The sequence below is a fragment of the Lacerta agilis genome, chromosome 7 (assembly GCF_009819535.1).
Source record: "Lacerta agilis isolate rLacAgi1 chromosome 7, rLacAgi1.pri, whole genome shotgun sequence".
NCBI lineage: Eukaryota > Metazoa > Chordata > Lepidosauria > Squamata > Lacertidae > Lacerta > Lacerta agilis.
In genome coordinates, this window is record NC_046318.1 from 62134277 (window position 1) to 62154898 (window position 20622).

Consider the following 20622-nt stretch of genomic DNA (forward strand, 5'->3'; position numbering starts at 1 on the left):
GTATATTTCTGCAGTATTCGTCTTGTGCCTAACACTCAGAAAGGAGCCATTTATCCCCCTCTGATTACAATTGCGTACAGTGATGTTCTGGTTCAGAATCCCAGTGCTGAGAATGTGGTGGTGAGTTCCTATGTAGCTCCAGCAATTACTTGAATTTCCCTGGCATCATTCAACAGTAAATCAATCAATCAATCAAAAATGGTATAGGTGAGGTACATAATGCCAAAGAATTGAATAATGAACGCTATTTATGAACTAGCAAAAATAATAGGGCCATAACGGTACAGATTTCATATTTTAAATTAACAGCAAAATCGGGCATGTTTTCAAAAGTGTCAGAATATACTGAATAAAAATAAGCCCTTGCTTCTTGTATCCTGCCTGCCTGATGACTGTCAAAAAGGCAGCAAATTCATCTATGAAGATTCTTCAGCTTTGTTCAAACTTGTTGGGGAAGAAATGGTTCTGATGAGCAAGAAGTAGTTTCTGCTTTCCCCACGTGTGTAGCTGTGTTGGAGGCAACATGTCTCCGAATACCACTTGCTGGGAACCACAGGTGGGGAGAGTTTCCCATGGGCATCTCATTGGCCTGTGAGGACCGGCTGCATGACTACATTTGGCCTGATTCAGGAGGTTTTTCTTACATTCTCATGTGTATGGTCCTGGTCCTCTCCTCTTACTTCTTGGTTCCTAAATAGGGGTGCCATGCATCTGGAATTTCCTGGACATAGTTGGGATTCATCCTTCAAAAATGGCGTCTGGGTGGAATTTTCAAAAATCGCTTGCAATGTCCAGGGAAACCCAGTTGTATGGCAGCCCATATCGGAAGTGGTGGGTGGGTGTGTGAGTGTGTTTTATTTTCCCCAAAATAGGTTTAAAATTAACTTTGCCAAAAATAATAATAAAAGTATAATTGCAACCAGCAGTTACTCATTGCAGGAGCAGTAATTGCTAGATAGGCTTGAGCAGTGGTGTCACATGTCCCCAGCTACACCCTGGTCCACTGCTACCAGTGGCTGCCTCTACCAAACAACCCTAAGCTTTCCTGGGTCTTGACGACATCCTCTTTAGGTAGTGTGGCGTCATAGACACACAGAGACCACAAGGCTTTATGAACCAAATTTAAAAGCTTACTTAATAAAGAGATTATTCTTATGTAAAATATTTTAACTTCTGAATACCGGTAGTTGCAAGCGTACAAATCAATCCCAAAGAAGCAAAAGGATAATTAAAACAGGATGAACACATCTAGCTAATTTTATCTACTGTAAAAGGTTTCCTGCTGGCTAAAATTCTGGTAGGGAGCTTGAAATTCTTCAGATCTTCCTGGGTGCCACCTCTCTATCTCTCCAGGCTACCCTGTTTCTTATATCCCAATCCACAAACAAACCAAACATCAAGAAAGTACACTTCTATCTTAATTCCATCTGCAAGTTAGACTGCCTGAAATCCATACTTTTAATGCCTCCTTAAGTGAATACCTGCCAGTCAATGTTGGCATTAGGAAGCAAATTAACTCCATAATTCCCAAACCAAACTATCTACAAGTTTTGGGAAGTTCACTTACTGAGTATTGGCATAAGCGATCTGTTGTAGTATCTTCCAGATCCCAGATAAAATTCTGTATGTAGACCATAGATATTGGCAGGCATTTCCAACACTATATTCATTCCTTGGTTAAAAAAAATTTCATACAATTGCAGGCAATTTTCTTGCAAAGCTAGTATTTCTATTGTCAATGACTGTGTTATTAATTCCTTTCAGCAACATTCATGGTTTCTACTGGAAAAGCTATGCAACCACAGCTTTTCTTAATGCACTTCTCCCTCTTTTCATGCTTTCATGGCATCAAATTCTTGTGCCCAAACTATTAAAAGTGTTCAACACATTGAATTAGCAACACTTAACTTAACATTCTGTTTTACTTATTTATATTTTATGTATTGTAATTTAATGCAGCATGAAAAGTGGCATTCAGGATAGAATGATTTATTGGAGTGTTAATGGAATTGTTTCACTGTTCAGGTTTCCTTCTCAGTCAACTATGAAATGAACCAGTCGGAGGCTCGCATTCAGACTGATGTAAGTTTTCTCTCCTCATCAAATGTTAATTCCTTTACTGTATGCTTGCTGATTTCTGTACAAAATGCAGCAGAAGCATAACTCTTGATTTATTTATCTTTTCCTGCAGATAGCTCTAGGTGTTTTGGGTGGCCTGGCAGTTCTATGGTCCCTTCTCAAGACAGCTGGCTGGAAGAGACGTATAGGGAGCCCCATGATTGACCTACAGGTATGACTGATTGGGAGTCCTAGCCAATAATACATTTTACACATTTGCACGCTTTGTATCTAAGATCTCATAAATACACACATGGTTCCTTTAAGTGCTGATGAGGATATAATGCTATAACTGCACACTCTTCTGATCCGTGGTCCGTGGTCCTGGACATTTGGGAAGGGCTGCAGAAAGCAAGCAGATATTTGCCTCATCTTATGACTTTTGGGTTAGGATCAGATCTTTTCACATCTTCCTTTACAGCCACCTTCCCTTTCTCCTGCTGCCGCCCGCTCACTCACCGCTCTCGCCGCCCTTCTTGGCTGTGGCTTGGGGAGAGCGAGCGAGGGAAGACCCAACTGCCTCTCCTTCTCTGTCGCCGCTGCCTCCTTCGTTTCCCGCCATGGCTGAGGCTCCTCAGCCCGTGGAGACTCCGGCCAGGGCCGCTTCTCCGCCCCGCTGCGGGAGGGTGGCCGCGGCCCTTTGCCCCTCGTCGCCTGGAGGAGACCTGCTCAGCCTGCTGGAGGCTGGCGGCGGCGGCGGAGAGGGCTTTGAGGCCCTCCCCGCTCCTCTCCCCGCTGCGGATCGTGCTCCCCACTTGCTCTCCTTGCTCTCCCCGCTGCGGATCGTGCTCCCCGCTTGCTCTCCTTGCTCTCCCCGCTGCGGATCGTGCTCCCCGCTTGCTCTCCTGGCTCCCCCCCGCTTGCAAACCATGCTTACCGATCGCCCTTCGTCCTCCCCACTCCTCTCCCCGCTTGCCGCTCGCCCTCCTCGCTTGCAAACCATGCTTACCGATCGCCCTTCGTCCTCCCCACTCCTCTCCCCGCTTGCCGCTCGCCCTCCTCGCTTGCAATCCATGCTTACCGATCGCCCTTCGTCCTCCCCACTCCTCTTGCCGCTTGCCCTCCTGGCTTGCTCTCCTTCCTCGCCGGCAGGAGGCTCTGGCTGGGCCCAGCCAGGCCCAACCCCTCCCTGCTGCTGCCAGCAACAAGCCCGGACTTTTTTCCCATAGGAACGCATTGATTAAATTTCAATGCATTCCTATGGGAAACCGTGCCGCGCAAGACGAAAGTTCCGCAAGACGAAAAGACTTGCGGAACGAATTAATTTCGTCTTGCGAGGCACCACTGTATGAAGTGATGGCTGCAAATCATCCTTGGAATTCAAAACAAATGAAGAATAATTGTATTATTCTTTAGCTGCTCCTCTTTTTATTTGATAATGGTTGCCCTTTATAAAAAGAGACTACACAGAGTCTTTTCATTTCAGGGGGTGATTTTTTTAAAGGCTATAGCTAACAACATTTTCCAATTGAAGATTAATTATCAGCTGATAGAGTACAGCAACTTTAAGTTAGCTCTTCTGTCACCTAAGAACACGTATGGACAACTTTTTTTGAAGCAGCACCTCTGCCTATCCCTGCAAGTTGCCAGTGTGACTCAGTTCACTAAAGGATTACTGGAGGTGATGAAATCCACATGGCCAGTGTAGCAGTATATAACTGTGCATCACATTGGCTCATTGCACAAAAGCTCCAGTAAGAAAGTGTGGGGTAACTGTTGTCTAAACACAGTTCCAAAGTCAGGTGCCTCCCCATTTTTTGAATCACTGCATAAAGTTACTAGATACAGGTGTAGAGACCCTGTGTAAGAATAGCATTTCTGTCTGTCTCTGTTGGGACACCTTTCTGTCATTGCACCTAACACATTTGTACTCTGATGTTGTAGACAGTTCTGAAGTTCTTGCTATTCTACTCTGGTGACCTTGCAAATGTTTTCTTCATCATCTCAGTGGGAACAGGGATATATTGGCTTATATTTTTCAAAGTAAGTTTCATCATATTGTGTTTCTTTAAAGATAATAAACAATTGTGCACATATAAATGTTAGATATGACATCTAAATGTTCATGTGTTTTGTTTTCCCTTTTTGCTTTTCTCACCAGACCATTGAGGCAAGTTGTACCTGTAAAATATTCTCTGTATTTGTCCTTTATACTTTACCTCTTCCTCTAACTTTAAATGTGCATGCAGTAGTAAATAGAGCTAGTTTTTTTTTATAAAAAAAATGCTCCAAATCCTAATTTTCATCAAGCTCTGGTAACTTTGGCACAAGCAACCACTATTTTAAATTCAGTTGTAGAAATTGTATGCTATGATTAAACATACATGTAGTTACAGCTTGTCTGATTTAATGAATACCCTTCACTCCACAGGCACAGCAGTATGTTTCTGTTCTCTTACCATTACCAAGTCAAGAAGACAATTTTGTTTCTTACATTGGATGTGCTTTTGCTCTTAAGGTAAGCAGTAAGGCCATGCTCTGGATTTGTCTGAGTCCTGAGCAGAAACCGGCTTGTTCAGAGGGACTCAGGCATCAGGTGAGTCGGATACAGAGAAGCCTCTTGCTGTTAAGCAGAGGTACCAATACTTCCTGACACAGGGCACTCTTTTGCAAGTGAATTCTCTGCAGACCCCTCCCCCTGTCAGTTGGGAGAGGAATGTTTTATTAGGGTTTTTTAAAAAAACTAATTAAACATAAGCCTTGCCCCCCAAACTATGTTGGAACTGGATCCATGGTGGGGTGAGTGTCTCCCGGGTTAGCCCTGGGAGGGTCACCCAAATCTCAAGGGTGGGGGGGAGCCTTGTGCAGAGCCCTAATAATTAAATTGCCCATCTGATACTGTGGTTAATTTTTTCTTCTAAATAAAAAATCATATCAGGGTTAGCACTGTTAGCACAAGCTCCAGTTCTGCTGTTTTCTGGAGGAAAGACAAATGGTTTCAGTGGTAAGGTATAACTTCTTTATTTGTCTTCCAATAGCGAAAGATTTAAAAAAGAGAGACCTAACAGCAGATACAGGCAAATTAAGTAGACTGGCCTTTGCTAGAACCTGAGAGGGGACTCAGCCCCATCTCTAAACAGTGGACTACATTGGAGGACTGTTGCAGGCCACACTCTCCCATTCATAGCCCCACCCCAGCTGCTGCCTTTCAATATAGAAATAATGGATTATTGACACTGGCAGGGCACATTTGTCTTTCAGAGTTTTAAAGCTAAACAAAAATATATATTTTTTCAAATGAAATAAAACTTGAGTTGGAATTCAATGTTTCATATCCAACATTGCTGTCCTACTAATGCAGCAGATTTCCACTTGGGCAACAAAATGCTCCTCTTCTCTCTTCCTTTCAGCACCCCATGCTCTCTCAAAATCTGCTCCAGATGTTTTAAGGGCACAGGAAGAGTAGAGGAAGAGCATTGGATGTAACCCAATATCCAGTCTGTTTTTGCAGAGGGAGAACCCCAGCTATGCTACAAACTATGGGCTTAGCCTCTTGGAGATCAGTACAGTGGTACCTCAGGTTAAGTACTTAATTCGTTCTGGAGGTCCGTTCTTAACCTGAAACTGTTCTTAACCTGAAGCACCACTTTAGCTAATGGGACCTCCTGCTGCCGCTGCGCCACCAGAGCACAATTTCTGTTCTTATCCTGAAGCAAAGTTCTTAACCTGAAGCATTATTTCTGGGTTAGCAGAATTTGTAACCTGAAGTGTATGTAACCTGAAGCGTATGTAACCCGAGGTACCACTGTATGTTGAACTAGGGAGGCTTTTGGTCTGATCCAGCAGTGGTCTTCTAATGTCCCATTGAACTAAATGGAACTTGCATCTCCATGTGAGTAGGATTTGCACAGTGACAGTCCCATAGATTTCAGTGGGACAGGTGTAAGCACATGTTCTTTCACAGCAATCTTTGGAAGTTAAAAGTTCCTAATTTTTAACTGACCCTGTTTACAAATTTGTGATAGTTTCAGAGCAGGGATGAGTTAAATTGCCAAACTAGCAGCAGGTTTTTCAAGTGGAATTACACTTTAATATACTACCCATGATCTTGAGTTGTCACCACCAACCCTAATGCAGCCAACTCCTGTTGATGGATATAAGAAGTGGAAATATTTATCAGGAATGAGATTTTATCCTATTTCTGCAGCCAGGTTTTCTAAATGCTAATTTAGGTTTAACTTTGTTTCATTAAATTGTTTCCATAGGCACTGCAGTTTTTGCATCTGCTTGTTTCCCAACTTACGGTAGATATCTTTTTCATCGACTGGGAGCGTCCTAAAGGAAAAGTTCTTAAAGCTGTTGAAGGTGTGTGTTCCTACAACTTCTGTCAGCCCCAGCCAGCATTGTTAGTGGCCAGAGATGATGGAAGTTGCAATATCTGGATAGCCACAGGCTTACCATCCCTTTTCTACATGAATGTGTGGAATAGCCCCAAGAAATTAGGAATATGTCCATGTGCCAGCTGTAGTCAGTTAAGATACTGTTTTATTTGAATTTGGGCAACATCTAACAAAGTAGCACTGCTGACGCAAGGATTTCCACCTGTGCAGCAGAACTCCCCCCCCCCCCCCCGGCCTTCTCTCCCCATGAGCCCTTGCCTGGCATCCTCTGCAGAAGACATTTAAGGGGTGTATGGAGAGAATGGAGAGTTTCCTTGCAGAGTCCTTGTGCTAAAAGAACTTTTGCATTGGATACCACCCCTTGTGCTGCCACTAATAACTGGCCATGTTCCTGTGCTTATGGCTTCCTTTTAAAGCATTAAATGATTTGCGACCTATATAAACTGGCTGGGGCCCTAAGATTGGCTCCAGAAGCCCTGCTCACAAAAACACTATTGTGTCCCCCTCCCATGGGATGTACGTTTGGCCTTCTATTTTTAATTGTTTTCCAACAGGCATTAAATACCTTTTTATTCCTATAAGCTTTTAATTACTGATAATGGTTTGAAGTTTTTTTACGGTTTATTTCTTGGTCTTTTACATTATTTGGACTGGCATATTTTTAATTCTTCTGTCTTAAGTTTTCCTGTCTTAATGTATTTTATAAGTTTTTATATTATAGATCGTTTTTTAGATCACTGTTTATTATATTGTGTTAAAATGTATTTTAATAGATGCAAGCTGCTTTGTGAAAGTTATTTAAGCTGGAAAAGCGGGATATAAAGAAATAACATTTAAGATCTTTACAGTTTGAACTATGCTTCTCCACAGGCGAAAATGGCATAAGAAGTATTTCTGCACCTGTCAGCATATGGAGAACGTATTTCATAGCAAATGAGTGGAATGAAATTCAAACCATCAGGAAAATAAATCCTCTCTTCCAAGTGCTTGCTGTTCTCTTCTTCTTAGAGGTGACTTTCAGATTTCATTATCATTCATTTGATTTTTTATCTTTCTAAAGAAGTTGGGTAAGCTGATGGGATGTAACCAATGAAGTCATCCCATTCATGCAAGGACTTCTGCCTGCACAACAGGACTTCCCCTCTGCTGCTTCTGTACAATCCCCCAACTGTTCTGGGGGTTCCCCAACCTTTCCCAAGCAGATTTGTTGGAAGTATGTGTGTTAACAGGGCAACTTGGTTGGATGCAACCCAATGGTTATATTGTGTGCTGTTGTGCTGCTTCTTTTATTATGAGCTCCCATAGTTCACTTTTAGTTCTGTTATCTATGTACTTAGTATATATGTGAGCCACAGAAGTTGTATCTTAAAAACAAATAGCATGACACAACTAGACATCAGTCTTAATCTATTCATCATGCAGCATCAGCTGAAATACTTGTTCTAGCTGAATTAAATGGTTAGCAAATGCTTTCTCCTACACACATAATGAGAAGGCAGGTGAGGAAGAAGAAGAAGAGTTTGGATTTGATATCCCGCTTTCCACTACCCGAAGGAGTCTCAAAGCGGCTAACATTCTCCTTTCCCTTCCTCCCCCACAACAAACACTCTGTGAGGTGAGTGGGGCTGAGAGACTTCAAAGAAGTGTGACTAGCCCAAGGTCACCCAGCAGCTGCATGTGGAGGAGTGGGGACACGAACCCGGTTCCCCAGATTACGAGTCTACCACTCTTAACCACTACACCACACTGGCTCTCAGACTAGTTGTCTTGTGCTTATATTATTAGTGAACAGGACAAGAGCTCTGCTAATGCTGTTTCTGTGCAACCTGCAGAGCTATTACTAGTATTGCCTTCATTTTAGACTTGCTTTTCCATAACAATACTTTGCAGAGTCGGTTCTTGGCTGCCAAGTGATATTTATGATGCAGGAAGTGAAGAAAGCTGCTCAGCTAAATACTTGATATCATAAAGCAGAATTACAATCAATGTTCATTCATCGGAATGGTCAAATCTTTAAGTTCCGGAGCTAAAATTATCCTGTTCTAGTGTTAATTTTTGCTAAGTCTTAACTAAAAATGGCTCAGCTGGCTTTGGAAGGGAGCTGAAAGTACAGCTCATGAAATTGTTATATTTTGATTTTATAGAATCCTCTTCCAGTTTTATCGAGCATAATGCAGTACATCTGCGTCATAATTCCAAGTCTTTCTGTACCATAAGTATAGAATTTTTATTTTTATTTGAATAAAAGTAGAGATCAATAAAATATTACCTCATGGTCAAAGACATACACTGAAATAACAGAACACAATAAGTCCAGCAATTTAGAAGATCTTTGTTAATGCAGATTACTAATGAGATACCTTTTGGTATTTTCAAAATTATGCTTTCAGGTTGTGGGGTTTTCAAATCTGGCCTTAATGGATTCTTCTTCCAGTCTTAAAAGGAGCCCAGAAAGTTACATAGCTCCCTGGAGTCGTATTCTGAGATTTGGCGTGTCTGCTGTCCTCTGGCTAGTGATTGCCATAATACAGGTAGAGCTTTCCATTGCCACTATATATTTAACTCTCTTCACTTCAAGTTATACAGATTTGTTGATTTTGTTGTTGTTAAAAGATTATAATTTTGGTTGTATTGGATGTCCTGGGAAAGGCACAAACTAAGTATTTGTGTGTTTCTGTATTTTTCTTTAGAGGTGATTATTTGGAGATCTATTTTCATTGGGAAGAACGTAGAAGTTGACATCCATCAATTATTAGCATAAAAGGACTCAACTGGTGTTAGCGATCTGCTCTAACGAAACTTGTTTGTACATGTGTGTGTACAAAGAGCATACATGCTGTGTGACATACCTATGAACATACAGTGGAAAATCAAATTTCCGCTGGAATTCTATTGGTGGATTTGAACTTTGGAAAATTCAAAAGATACTTGAAAAAAGTGGTTTAAAATATCTAATTGCAATTTGAAATGCATGTGCTATTGGAAATAGTTCATACAGAATCTGCAGATAAGGGAAGATTATTGAAGACCAAACAAAGAATGGGCCTCTCCTTGCAGTCTTCGCACATAGTTGAAAGAGAATAACAACAAAGGAGGGGAGGAACAGCAGGAGCAGGAATGCTCAACTGAGAGTGCCGTTTCCAGATTTCTCGAGAAAACACGCAAAAAAACAGAATTGCTAAGTCACCTCTAGGTCATTAATCAATAACAGGCATAGGCAAACTCGGCCCTTCAGATGTTTTGAGACTACAGTTCCCATCATCCCTCACCACTGGTCCTGTTAGCTAGGGGTGATGGGAGTTGTAGTCCCAAAACATCTGGAGGGCCGAGTTTGCCTATGCCTGGTCAACAACATAGGGGCAGACAAAACATATACAACTGCCCAGCATCCCAGACTGATACATCCCAGCTTTTGCTTCTTCTCTAAATTACCCCCATCTTCTTTGGAGGAGGCAGAATGCAGTGGCATAACAGGCAGCTCGTGGCTTATACTCTTATGACTGTTTCTGTTTAAAACTTGCTTCTAAAGCAGAGAAATTGCAAGCGCACATCCTTAATTCATTAGTAAATCTGATTTGTTACAGGTGATATACTTTTCTGTCTTCTATGAAAGATTTATAGAAGATAAGATAAGGCAGTTTGTTGACTTGTGCTGTATGAGCAATGTAAGTATTCAATCATTTTATGCTTCCAATTAGTGCCTTTCTCTGTGAAGTATGTTAATGCTTTAGAATGCTATAAAGATGTAGTTAGTTTTGCTCTAACAGTTAGCAATTAATAAACCAAAGTTGCTTCTCTTTATTCCACCAGTTCTTTGCCAAAATCTCAACAGGGTTTGATGTCTTGCTCACTTGTGGAACAAGGAGAAGACAATACTATATACTACAGCCTTACCTTGTGTTACGAACGCTGCGTGTTGCGTTCGTCACAGGTTACAAACGCGCCGAACTCAGAAGTACCGGAACAGGTTCCCGCATGTGCAGACGCACAAAATGACGTCATGCACAGAAGCGCCAAATCACATCGCACACATGCGCAGACACGGCGCTTCAGGATGCGGACCTTTCAGGTTACGAATGGGGCTCCGGAACGGATCCCGTTCGTAACCAAAGGTACCACTGTATAGTTTAGTAGACTCAGGGCCCTCAACAGTAATTTGAGAATCAACCCAGACCTCTCATCCTCACTCCAACAGTCAAGGGGGGGGTGAACTATCTACAAGCACATCCTCTTCTCACAGATGTACACACACAGGTTTATAGATGCCTAGAATAAAGATATGCCCAGTTTCCAAATATATTGTATCTCACTAACTGCATCATGGTAGAAAATAACTCATAAATAATAACTGCAAAATAGATTAGTTGTCCAGAATTTTTGCTTTCTTGTGCAAAGAATCTTCATATCCGTTGAAAAGAAGCACTGTAAAGTTATATTACTATTTGAATCTGTATCTTTTAAGATGCTGAATTTTATTTTTCTTACGTTGTAGATTTCAGTCTTTCTGTTGTCACACAGATGCTTTGGGTATTATATTCATGGTCGGTCTGTGCATGGGCATTCAGATACCAATATGGAAGAGATGAATATGAATCTAAAGAGGGAAGCGGTATGTAAAACAGCTAGGAAGGGGGAATCCCAAAACTCACTTATATATCAAGAATCCATGCACAAGAACTTTAGTTATTTTGTATTTCATTGTACTTCAATATGTGCTTGACTGTTGCTACTCGGGGGGGGGGGGGTGATGAGAGAGATTTCAGAGTAGGTCAAGCAGTAAAATTAGTTGCATTTTCTAGAATCCTTTTTACACCCTCAAATATTTTTTCTTGCTTATAATTTTCGACTGACTCCCATGCTTTATCAACAACTACATCTGAAACTCCTCTTTCTTTCATAAACAATCCATCACACCAGAATGGGGTATTGATGTTTCAGAGAAGCAAATAGAAACCACCCTTTTACACACCAACTTATTTGTCCTTTGTATCCTTGCCCTAATTTTTTTAAGCTTGTATTTTTTCACTTTTTTCTTTTCTTTTTTCTATGGCTTGTAATTAGCATTTCTAGTGCAGAACAGCAGTGCATTGACTTAACTATCAGTACAAAAGGGTAAAAGCAGATGTTGCTCAGGTTCAGTGGAATGGATAATAAATTCTTGAGTTCATTCCTTGTTCAAGTTGTTCCAGCAATTCTGCTTTATGTCATTTCCTTAGGAAAATCTGTGTAGTCAAAGAGGCTTGTTACCAAACACAGATGGTCAGACTTTTCAGATTTCCATTTCAAGCAAGATGAGGCAGCAGTATGACAGGATCCATGAAACATTAACAAGGGTATGTATATTATTGGCAGACTTGCTGTCCTCTGTATTTAAAATGTCCTTGTCCAGACAGATTTTAGTTCAAAAAGACATAGAAGCTTCCACATCTATTTTTCTTAATCATATATATCCTTTACAGCCAGTGCATCTTCATTCTTCTGACCATGCATTGTGCCTATAGATCATTCACACAGAGACAAAAATAGATGATATAAGTGAAGTTTACATTGTGCATCTGTGTGTGGAATGCTTGCATGTGAACTGCAGCCTCCCAGAACAGCAGAGCCTTTTGTCTATGAGTATTGTTTTGTGTCTGGGTCCTTTAAGTATCTGTGTAGCAGAACCTTGATGTCCAAAAACTGATATTGAAGATATGGCACAGGGTGTAGAATGCTGTTCTAGTGCTGGAGTGGTACATACCTTTAAAGCCTTACTTGGCTTGGGCCCCAACTACCTTAGGGATCATCTCTTCACATACCAGCCTGCCTGTGTCTTAACATTTTCTGCTGAGTTCCTGGTCTTAAGTGTTGTCCTCCTCAGAAGTACAGTTTATTTACCCATGCATTTTAATTTGTACAACCCCTTAGTCTGTGTTATACAGTGGTACCTCGACTTACGAATTTAATCCGTTCTGAATGCACATTCGTAGGTCGAAAAATTCGTAAGTCGAAAAAAGCAATTTCTCCATAGGAATGCATTTGAAATGAAAATTTTGGAAAAATTCGTAAGTCAAGTAAACCGCATCTAAAATTTGTAAGTCGAGTAAACCCCATCTAAAACCGCCAATGGATGTCCTTCGGATGTCGAAAAATTCGTAGGCGTGCGGGCACTTTTTTCATTCGTAAGTCAAAAAATTCGTATGTCGAGTAATTCGTAAGTCGAGGTACCACTGTAATTGTATCTGCTGTCTTTTATTATAATTTCTAGTGTGAATGTTTTACTATATTGGATTAGGTTTTATAAAAATTATTATCTATATTCCATCCCGGAATCAGTTTTGATGAAACGTTGTACAGTAATGTTTTAAATCAGTCAATAAGTATTCATACCACCAGTCATTAAAAAATGAGAACTTACTGTATTTTCAGCTGTGTGTTTCTGTGAATTTCTTGTACTAGGACCATCTTCTGGTGCAGTGGATTATTGGCTACAGTGAGTGGTTTAGAATTTTGTGCACTCTTATATGATGTTAAGGACAATCTTCTGAAACAGAGAGCCTCCTATATTCACAGAGGCCTCCAGTGAATTTTAGAGCCTGGATTTTCTAGGATTCCAAAACACGTGGGAAACCTCTAGAAGAACAGGAAGCTCACTGCTTCCGAAGATTGTCCTTAAACTTGTGCAGGCTGATCATGATTGCAACTGGAACTAGTATGTCTTGCGTTTTAAATTAACACAAATATCAAGCACCCGAAAAGGGCTATAACCTTAAGGGTATCTTTCAATCAAGTATTTTGCTTCAAGCCATAAGTGTCTTTGAGCGTGAATGCAGTCAGATATTTCCAGATATTTTACACATCCATTACGTCAAAAGAGACCTGTGTGCATTTAAAAATCATTTGTATTTCTTTTTCTCCGCAGAAGCAGGGTCCTGTTAGACTTTTGAATTCATCTGCGACTACATTTGAGCAGAGTACTAAAGCATACCATACCATGAATAAATTTCTAGGCTCATTTATTGATCATGTAAGTATCACAATTAACATTTAATAAAAAGATTCAATAATGTTTTTGATATTAAGGGGTTGTGATTTAGCCTCTGTTTTCATGTGATCCTATAGAGATTGTGCTGTGCAGATGCTGGTTCACTGCCCTGCAGTCAACACCACAGAAGTTGATTACTTGTATCACAGAACTTGTATCACAAGTTGATACAAGATCACCTCACTTCCTCCTTGTTGATTTTCCAGTGCTGTTTGATAACTTTAGTTTCTTTGCTTTTGGAAACTCATTTTTACTTTTTTTTCTCTTTTTCTTTTTTACTCCCTCCCTGAAATGTTTTTCTTTTTGTAGTTTTCTATTCTGCTGCTTTCAATGTGTTTTGTATTTCTAAAGTTGCTATATTCTTGTTGTTTGCTTTTAATTTGTTACATTAGCCGTCTTTAGTTCTTTGTTCTGCAGTGCAAAGGTGGGTTATAAATCCCTAAATAAATAAAATAGTGCTTTTCTTCATTTGTTTCTTAGAAGTGCTTTTATAATGAAAAGTTTGTTTTGTTTTTCCACTTATAGGTTCATAAGGAGATGGATTACATTGTAAAGGACAAATTGTTGCTGGAGAGAATCCTTGGAATGGAGTTCATGGAACCAATGGAAAAGAGCATCTTTTACAATGGTATTATCAATCTAGATGTTAAATTTTTATGTTAGGTGAGCAGATGAATCCTAATGGCTTATGTCTACATCATAAGTCCCAGCAATTTCTGTGGTTTATTTTTTGACCAAGCACTTGAATGCTACTGGAGCATGCCAGAAATGCAGCAAGCAGTATGGAGTTTAAATTCTCCAGTACCTAGGAGAAATGAAATTTGCCTACAAATAAATGAATCATATAATAGTAGGAGAAGCGAAGGTATATCTGAAATAGGGGAAAAAACTTCATTATTCATCCATGTAAGAAAAGCTTCACTAAGAATATATGAGTCTGCTGGATAAGGCCAGTGGCTCATCTAGTCCCAATTTGGTGTCCTCTGCAAATCTGATGCACATCCCCTCAATTCCTTCATCCAAGTCATTTATAAAGACATTGGACGACAATGGGCTCAGGACAGAATCCTGCAGCAGCCCACTTGTCACTTTTGAGGAACTACAGGTATTAATAAGCACTCTTTGGGTTCAGTCAGTCAACCAGCTACGAATCCACCTAATAACGGTAACCTCACTCAGCCCACACTCTACCAGCTTTTCTGCAATAATATAATGGAGGACTTTGTCAGAACCTTGGCTGAGATCAAGATGGCTCAGATCAAAATACACTATGTCCACAGCATTCCCAGCCTTCTCTCTCATCTTGATGTCAGGACTTGAAACTTCCTCTTAGATGTCAAAGTGTTTGTTCAGTCAGAACCTGTTTGTAGTCCTTCCAGCACTGCACTTGACAGGCATAACACAAGAAGTTTCACCTGTCATAGTTTTAGCCATTAGTTTTAGTACTTGTTCTGCTGCAGCTAAAGCTGATTTTCGGAGTAGTTAGACTACTATACTTAATTCCATAAAGTCTATCAAAGCAATGGAAACCAGATGCTCCAAACTTTATTTTTATAGATACCGATTTTCAGAAAGGTCTTGAATCTCTGCAATGTTCTGGTAGAGGTTCCTAAGACAGTTACACTGGCCAGATAACTAAGGGTTACCAGATAACAGTAGCTGATAATGACACCATAAAGTTAAGATGGCATGTCTTGGTTGCTAAATTCTTAGTCCTATAATTTTGAAATTTATGTGCATAGCTCATGTTTTAGTCATGCTGGATTTGGTATCTTTAAAACATGATTTTGAGGTGGAGTTTGTTGTTGTTGTTGTAAGTTATATAATAAAATATATTCATAGAGATCAGTGAGAATGTGTCTCTTGTTCAGAATGAGTCTTGGTAATCTGCTTCTGCTTTTTAAACAGTAAGCACTTAATGGACATCTGTGCACAACGGGATGTCATACAATACAAAGCCATTTTATAAAATTAAGTTGTTACAGCTTTCATGGTAAAGGAGTGAAATAACTATCTATTGCAGATCATTATGTTTCTAACTTTTTGTTTTAGTTTTCTTGTTTTACTTTTGTTGTTTTTATCCATTCTCTAGAAGTTTTTCAACCATTGTACAGCTTTTTTGATCCAGATATTATACCGGTACATGTTTTTTAACAGGTTGTTTCCTTATTTGCAGATGAAGGTCATTCTTTCAGTGATGTGCTATATTATGGCAATGAAGCCACGCTTCTCATATTTGACATGCTGTTTTTCACCATCGTGGATATGGCCACCCAAAGTTTTGTTTTAGCAGCTGTTCTGACGTATTTGCAACAAGAGGTAAGTCTCTTTATTGGAATGGAGTAGAGAATGTTTTTTTTTTAATGAAACCATATAGTAGTTTGCATTCTCAGTTATCTACAAATTTTATTATTAGACATCACAGATAATTGTTTGTTTGTTTGTTCCTAAGATTGCTAGGCACTGTTAAAAAAACAAAACAGGTGCTGCAAACTTGCAGTCCTAAGAGTAAACACTGCATGTTGGAACAAAACAGGACTTCAATGCTGTGGAAGTTTCTACTTGAGGCAGTGTAGGAGAGATGTTTTTTACTGCCCCCTTCACACACACACACACACAACCCAGCACCACATCCCAAGCTGCTCCCAAAGATCTCCCAACCCTCCAGAGCTGCTTTTCAGGGCATATAGGGGAAAGGAGAAATGAGCAAAAATCATCTCTCCGCCTCCCTTCCTCCAGTGGAATCCCATGTAAGCAGAACTCCATGCACTGCAAACCTGCATCCAACCCAAAATACATTGGAAAAGAAAGGGAACGCATCTATGGTAAAATTCAATGACTTTTCCCATTGAAGACTTAATATATGACAGATAGAATATGTGTGTGTATCAGGCCTATTATCCAGGCTAATTTATCTCTCCCAAGGAAGGATATTTATAGAATCTCGTCATTCCACTTGCGTAGCAATGTCCCTCCCTCCCCATGGGAAATAATGACACTTGACACATCATATAAGTTTAATGGGCAAAAAGGCCACAACTTTATTGGTTATGGGTGTTGAGCGGTATTGGCTTAGGCATTGGACCCTAACCGACTATATCCGACCCCAACCCGTGTGTTGGAAGTCCGGGAAGGGTTAACCACCAGTAAGGAGCCCAGTGATGCACATCGACTGGAACTCCCCCTGTGATCACTGTTGGGGCGTGCCTTAGGCCCTAACCTCCCTAGGCTTCGGACAGGGCCAAGCCCCCGGAATCCTTTAACAGAATACCCTTCAAATTGCGGGGCAGGTGATGGCGCTACCTCCCCTCCTTACCTCTACAGAGATTTTCCAATGCCTAACCACCAAAACCAAGAGTTGTGCCAAATTGCTACGAGGTAGGCGGAAAAAACCCTTGACTAGTCCCAGTGGAAAAAGTCATCCCTTGAATAAGACTTATTCAACAGAGAATAATATTTAGAGTCCACTGGACCCCAGCAAAACTATGCCAGAAGAAAATAACAAGTGCAGACAACTGCTGGAGATGTGGGAGTAAAAAGGCGAACTTAGTACATATGTTGATTAATTGCCCGATGATAAGATCATTTTGGTGTGAGGTGAGGATATTTATAGCAAGAGTAATAAAAAGGAATTGTCATTTAGGGGAACTGAATTTAATTCTAAATTATATTCCAGAAACGTGGGAGATTTCAGGGGGTCAAAAAAAATGGATATACCGTGCTATATTAGAAGCAAAAAAACTTGTTTTGATGAATTGGAAAAGCCGTAAAAAGATTCAGTTGAGCACATGGATTGATAATATGGACAGATTAGCTACATATGAACAAATTGCATGTCGTCACAAATTAAGAATGGATAAATATGAAGAAATCTGGAATGAATATTTAAGTGATAAGGCGGACAGAGGTGGGGGGTAGAGGGAGGCGAAAGAGGTGGGGAAACAGTGTTGTAAAAAAAAGGTGTAGTCATAGGTATATCAGTGTATTTAAATTTGAATTGTCAAACTGTGTTATTTTTGTTGTTATGGTTTTTATTGTTTGTGTTTTTTGTGGTTGATGCTTGTATTTTAAAAAAAAAGTTTAAAAAAAATCCCAGCTAATTTATCTCTCCCAAGGAAGGATATTTATAGAATCTCGTCATTCCACTTCTTGCTTCAAGTACTGTGCTAGCAGATATTGTAAGTTCAGTTGGGCTTTTGCAAACATCACCCTCTGCTCATCAATTAGTGCAAACTGGCAATTAGTGCAGAACTGTCTAGTACTGCCCCACTTTCCAATAAAATCCTCATTGTTCAAACAACAAAGGTGCATGACTGCTGTAGTTCCTACCAACTCTTAAAATGCTTTACCACATGACCTCTAGGATTTTCAAAACTAGAATTCCTAAACTTGTTAGTTTCCAAATTTCAAAAGGATATCAGACCCATTAGCCTGACCTAGACAAAACAGTTTATAAAACTGAGCCCCAATCTCAGTACGAGAACACAATTCACTGCTGGCACTGCAACCAGTTCTAGCCTTAGCAGGCCTCTTGCATACTGCCTACAGGCAGACTCGAATGAAAGGGAGCATTTGCTATGATTGGTGGCTGTTTCTCTTCATTTCTGGTGATGAGATCATGCTGAGGTACCCATATCACTTGCCCCCACCATCTACCATTGGGGCATACAGTACATACTGTACAATGGTCAAAAATAAAGCTAGGATTTTTTCCCTTCATTTATACTGCTTAGCTATGACAACCTCTAAATGGTGTGTATAAGCAATACAATACAGAAAATGTAAAAATCGGTAAAACTATAAAATCAGGTTTCAGTTAAAATGCCTACTGGAGGTTAAGAACAAAAACCTTAAGAAGTTCAGGGGGGGGGGGCTTGCTGAACACACCCATGAATACGAACCATGCATCTGAGCTGTGGGGGAACCACTAACAGTGACTCCCCAGAAGACCTCTGTGATTAAATATGGATATAAGGGATTAGGTATTCTGGACCCAAGTTGTTAAGGGCCTTTTGAATTAATGCATGAACTTTGAACTGAACCACTAGCTTATGGGCAACAAGTGCAATCTTTTGAGCACTGGAATTATGCACTGACCATATTCTGTCCCCATCAGCAGTCTAGTCACAATGTTTTGCACCAGCTGGAGCCTCAGACCAGGCCAAAGAGTAACCCCACTTTGGTGTATCTCTTCTAGGCTCCCTTGAAGATGAACACCAAAGTAACAATAAAACCATAGAAACATGTATGTTTGTTTGTATGTTTGTTTGTTTTCTGTCGCACATCTCTATCGTAACATAAACTGGACAATCATTATGATCTTCCAGTAACAAAGATGTTTGGAGTTGACAGCACAATTTTGAAATTGATAACAAGCTCTGTTATACTAAATTTGTGGTTTCTTTTTTAGAAGAATGGTCAGGAAATAAATTGTAAACAGCCCCCTCACTGTGAAAAGCAGCTTGCTTTCAGGTTACTGATGGGGTGACCAAACAAGTCTTATTTTCAACCTTTTACAAGTTACTGTTTATTATGTGAGATGCTTAACTTGGATTGATCAAACTTGACAAATCTAAGACAGTAACCTTAGATCAGATTAAAGAGCATCTAGCATTAGCTTGACATCCTGTCAAATAAGGATTTGCTGTTACACATGGAGTGTTTTCTACAATTTATACCATAACATCTGAAGTTGGCTTTATCTTTTCAGATTTTTAGGTTCATTCGTAATACAGTTGGACAGAAGAATTTGGCATCTAAAACTTTGGTGGATGAAAGATTTCTTATATGAAAAGGGAACTAATTATGGCTTTTAAATGACACACATACACAAAGGATTTGCTTGCGGTACTTTGTAAATATTAATGTGTAGAATTTTTCTTTCATATTGTATACTTGAAAACTGCTGTTTTGGATTAAATAAATTTGTACTTGTAATGGATAGTGATTATTCACATGCTTTAAAAGGGACGTCAAGATACAGAAAGATGTCACTGCCAGTATTAAAGCTGAACCCATGCATTAGTTTTGCAGATATTTTATGTATATGGGTACATCTCTGGTGCAGTGTTTTATGATTTGTGGGTAGGAGCTGGATGTGTATGGAGAAAATGATCAAAATGTAGAGGATTCAGTTTCCTGTGTACAATTAATTTTCCGGATTGAGTACAGAGGGCACTGAAGCAAACTGCATGTAGATATTCAGTTCCTGTGCTTTCATAGTTTCAGAGGCAGGTGTGATTTCATAAAGTTCAAGAGAAGCTTTGCTCTTGCCCAGCTCGTAACAGGAGCATTTGAAGCACTTTCTGATTTCAGGTTTTAATGAGAGAAGAAATTCATCCTATGTGGTACAGCCCTCTCTCTCTCTCTCTCTCTCTCTCTCTCTCTCTCTCTGTCTCTCTCTCTTGTTATTGGTGTATGGGCTTGAACCACAGATGGAATAAATCAGGAGGTCTCTTAAAAACAGCTTTGAAGAGGAAAAACACAGTTCATATATACATGACTGACTAGCTACTGTTCCTGTATTTCGTATAAACAAGAATGTTGTGTGTATTTTCCCAATCTGCTTCATGTACTGTCAACAAAAGGATTCTGGAATTTTGGCTTTTTAGCTGACAGTTTTGCTGATCCATTAGGTGAAGGAGTACAGGGTTTCACCTTCCACAGAAGAAAAAATGCTGACAAGTATAACAATGTGCTGATCTAATTAAACAGTTGGTGTGGCTTGGGCAACAAAACAGGCCTCCACTGCAGGAGTCAATGGCTAGAAACAGGGCATGCCTGACCTACCGTAATAGAGAATATTACAACCAGTGACTCTCAGAATTTTCTGCAGACTTTCTGCAGCAATGCACACAAAAATGCAAACTCACTGAAATCTGGTGAATGAATTTATGATGACAATATTTACACGTGCACCATTAACAGTGTGTTCTGATTACAGAATTGGGTTTCCAGAGAGTTTGGCCCATTTTAATTTTTGTTGTGTAGGAGAGCATGCCTCAGTCTATACAAGCTGTATAAAAAAACAAAGATTGTTTAGGGTTGCTTTTTATTTGCTAGCAGCTGTGAAGATGGCCACTTGAATTTCTCCTCATGCCTTGAAGCCATTGCAAGAGCAAGGTGAGAATTTTAGGAAGC

At 40.0% G+C, this 20622-nt stretch overlaps 1 protein-coding gene across 2 annotated transcripts in view; it reads left to right on the forward strand.

The window, feature by feature from the left end:
* LOC117050153 (meckelin-like) overlaps positions 1–19421 on the forward strand; it is a 33064-nt gene extending 13643 nt beyond the window's left edge. The window contains exons 14-28 of one of the 2 annotated variants that reach the window (XM_033155571.1): positions 15–120; positions 2026–2082; positions 2192–2290; positions 4003–4101; positions 4490–4576; positions 6324–6423; positions 7329–7468; positions 8849–8989; positions 10043–10123; positions 10951–11067; positions 11675–11791; positions 13360–13464; positions 14008–14110; positions 15659–15801; positions 19193–19421. In XM_033155571.1, coding sequence (XP_033011462.1) covers positions 15–120; positions 2026–2082; positions 2192–2290; positions 4003–4101; positions 4490–4576; positions 6324–6423; positions 7329–7468; positions 8849–8989; positions 10043–10123; positions 10951–11067; positions 11675–11791; positions 13360–13464; positions 14008–14110; positions 15659–15801; positions 19193–19273 — 1576 coding nt within the window. In that variant the 3' untranslated portion in view covers positions 19274–19421. Of the gene's footprint in view, positions 1–14; positions 121–2025; positions 2083–2191; positions 2291–4002; positions 4102–4489; positions 4577–6323; positions 6424–7328; positions 7469–8848; positions 8990–10042; positions 10124–10950; positions 11068–11674; positions 11792–13359; positions 13465–14007; positions 14111–15639; positions 15802–19192 lie in introns of those variants that run through there. The other variant, XM_033155572.1, reaches the window with a different exon arrangement.
* Positions 19422–20622: the final 1201 nt, after the last annotated feature.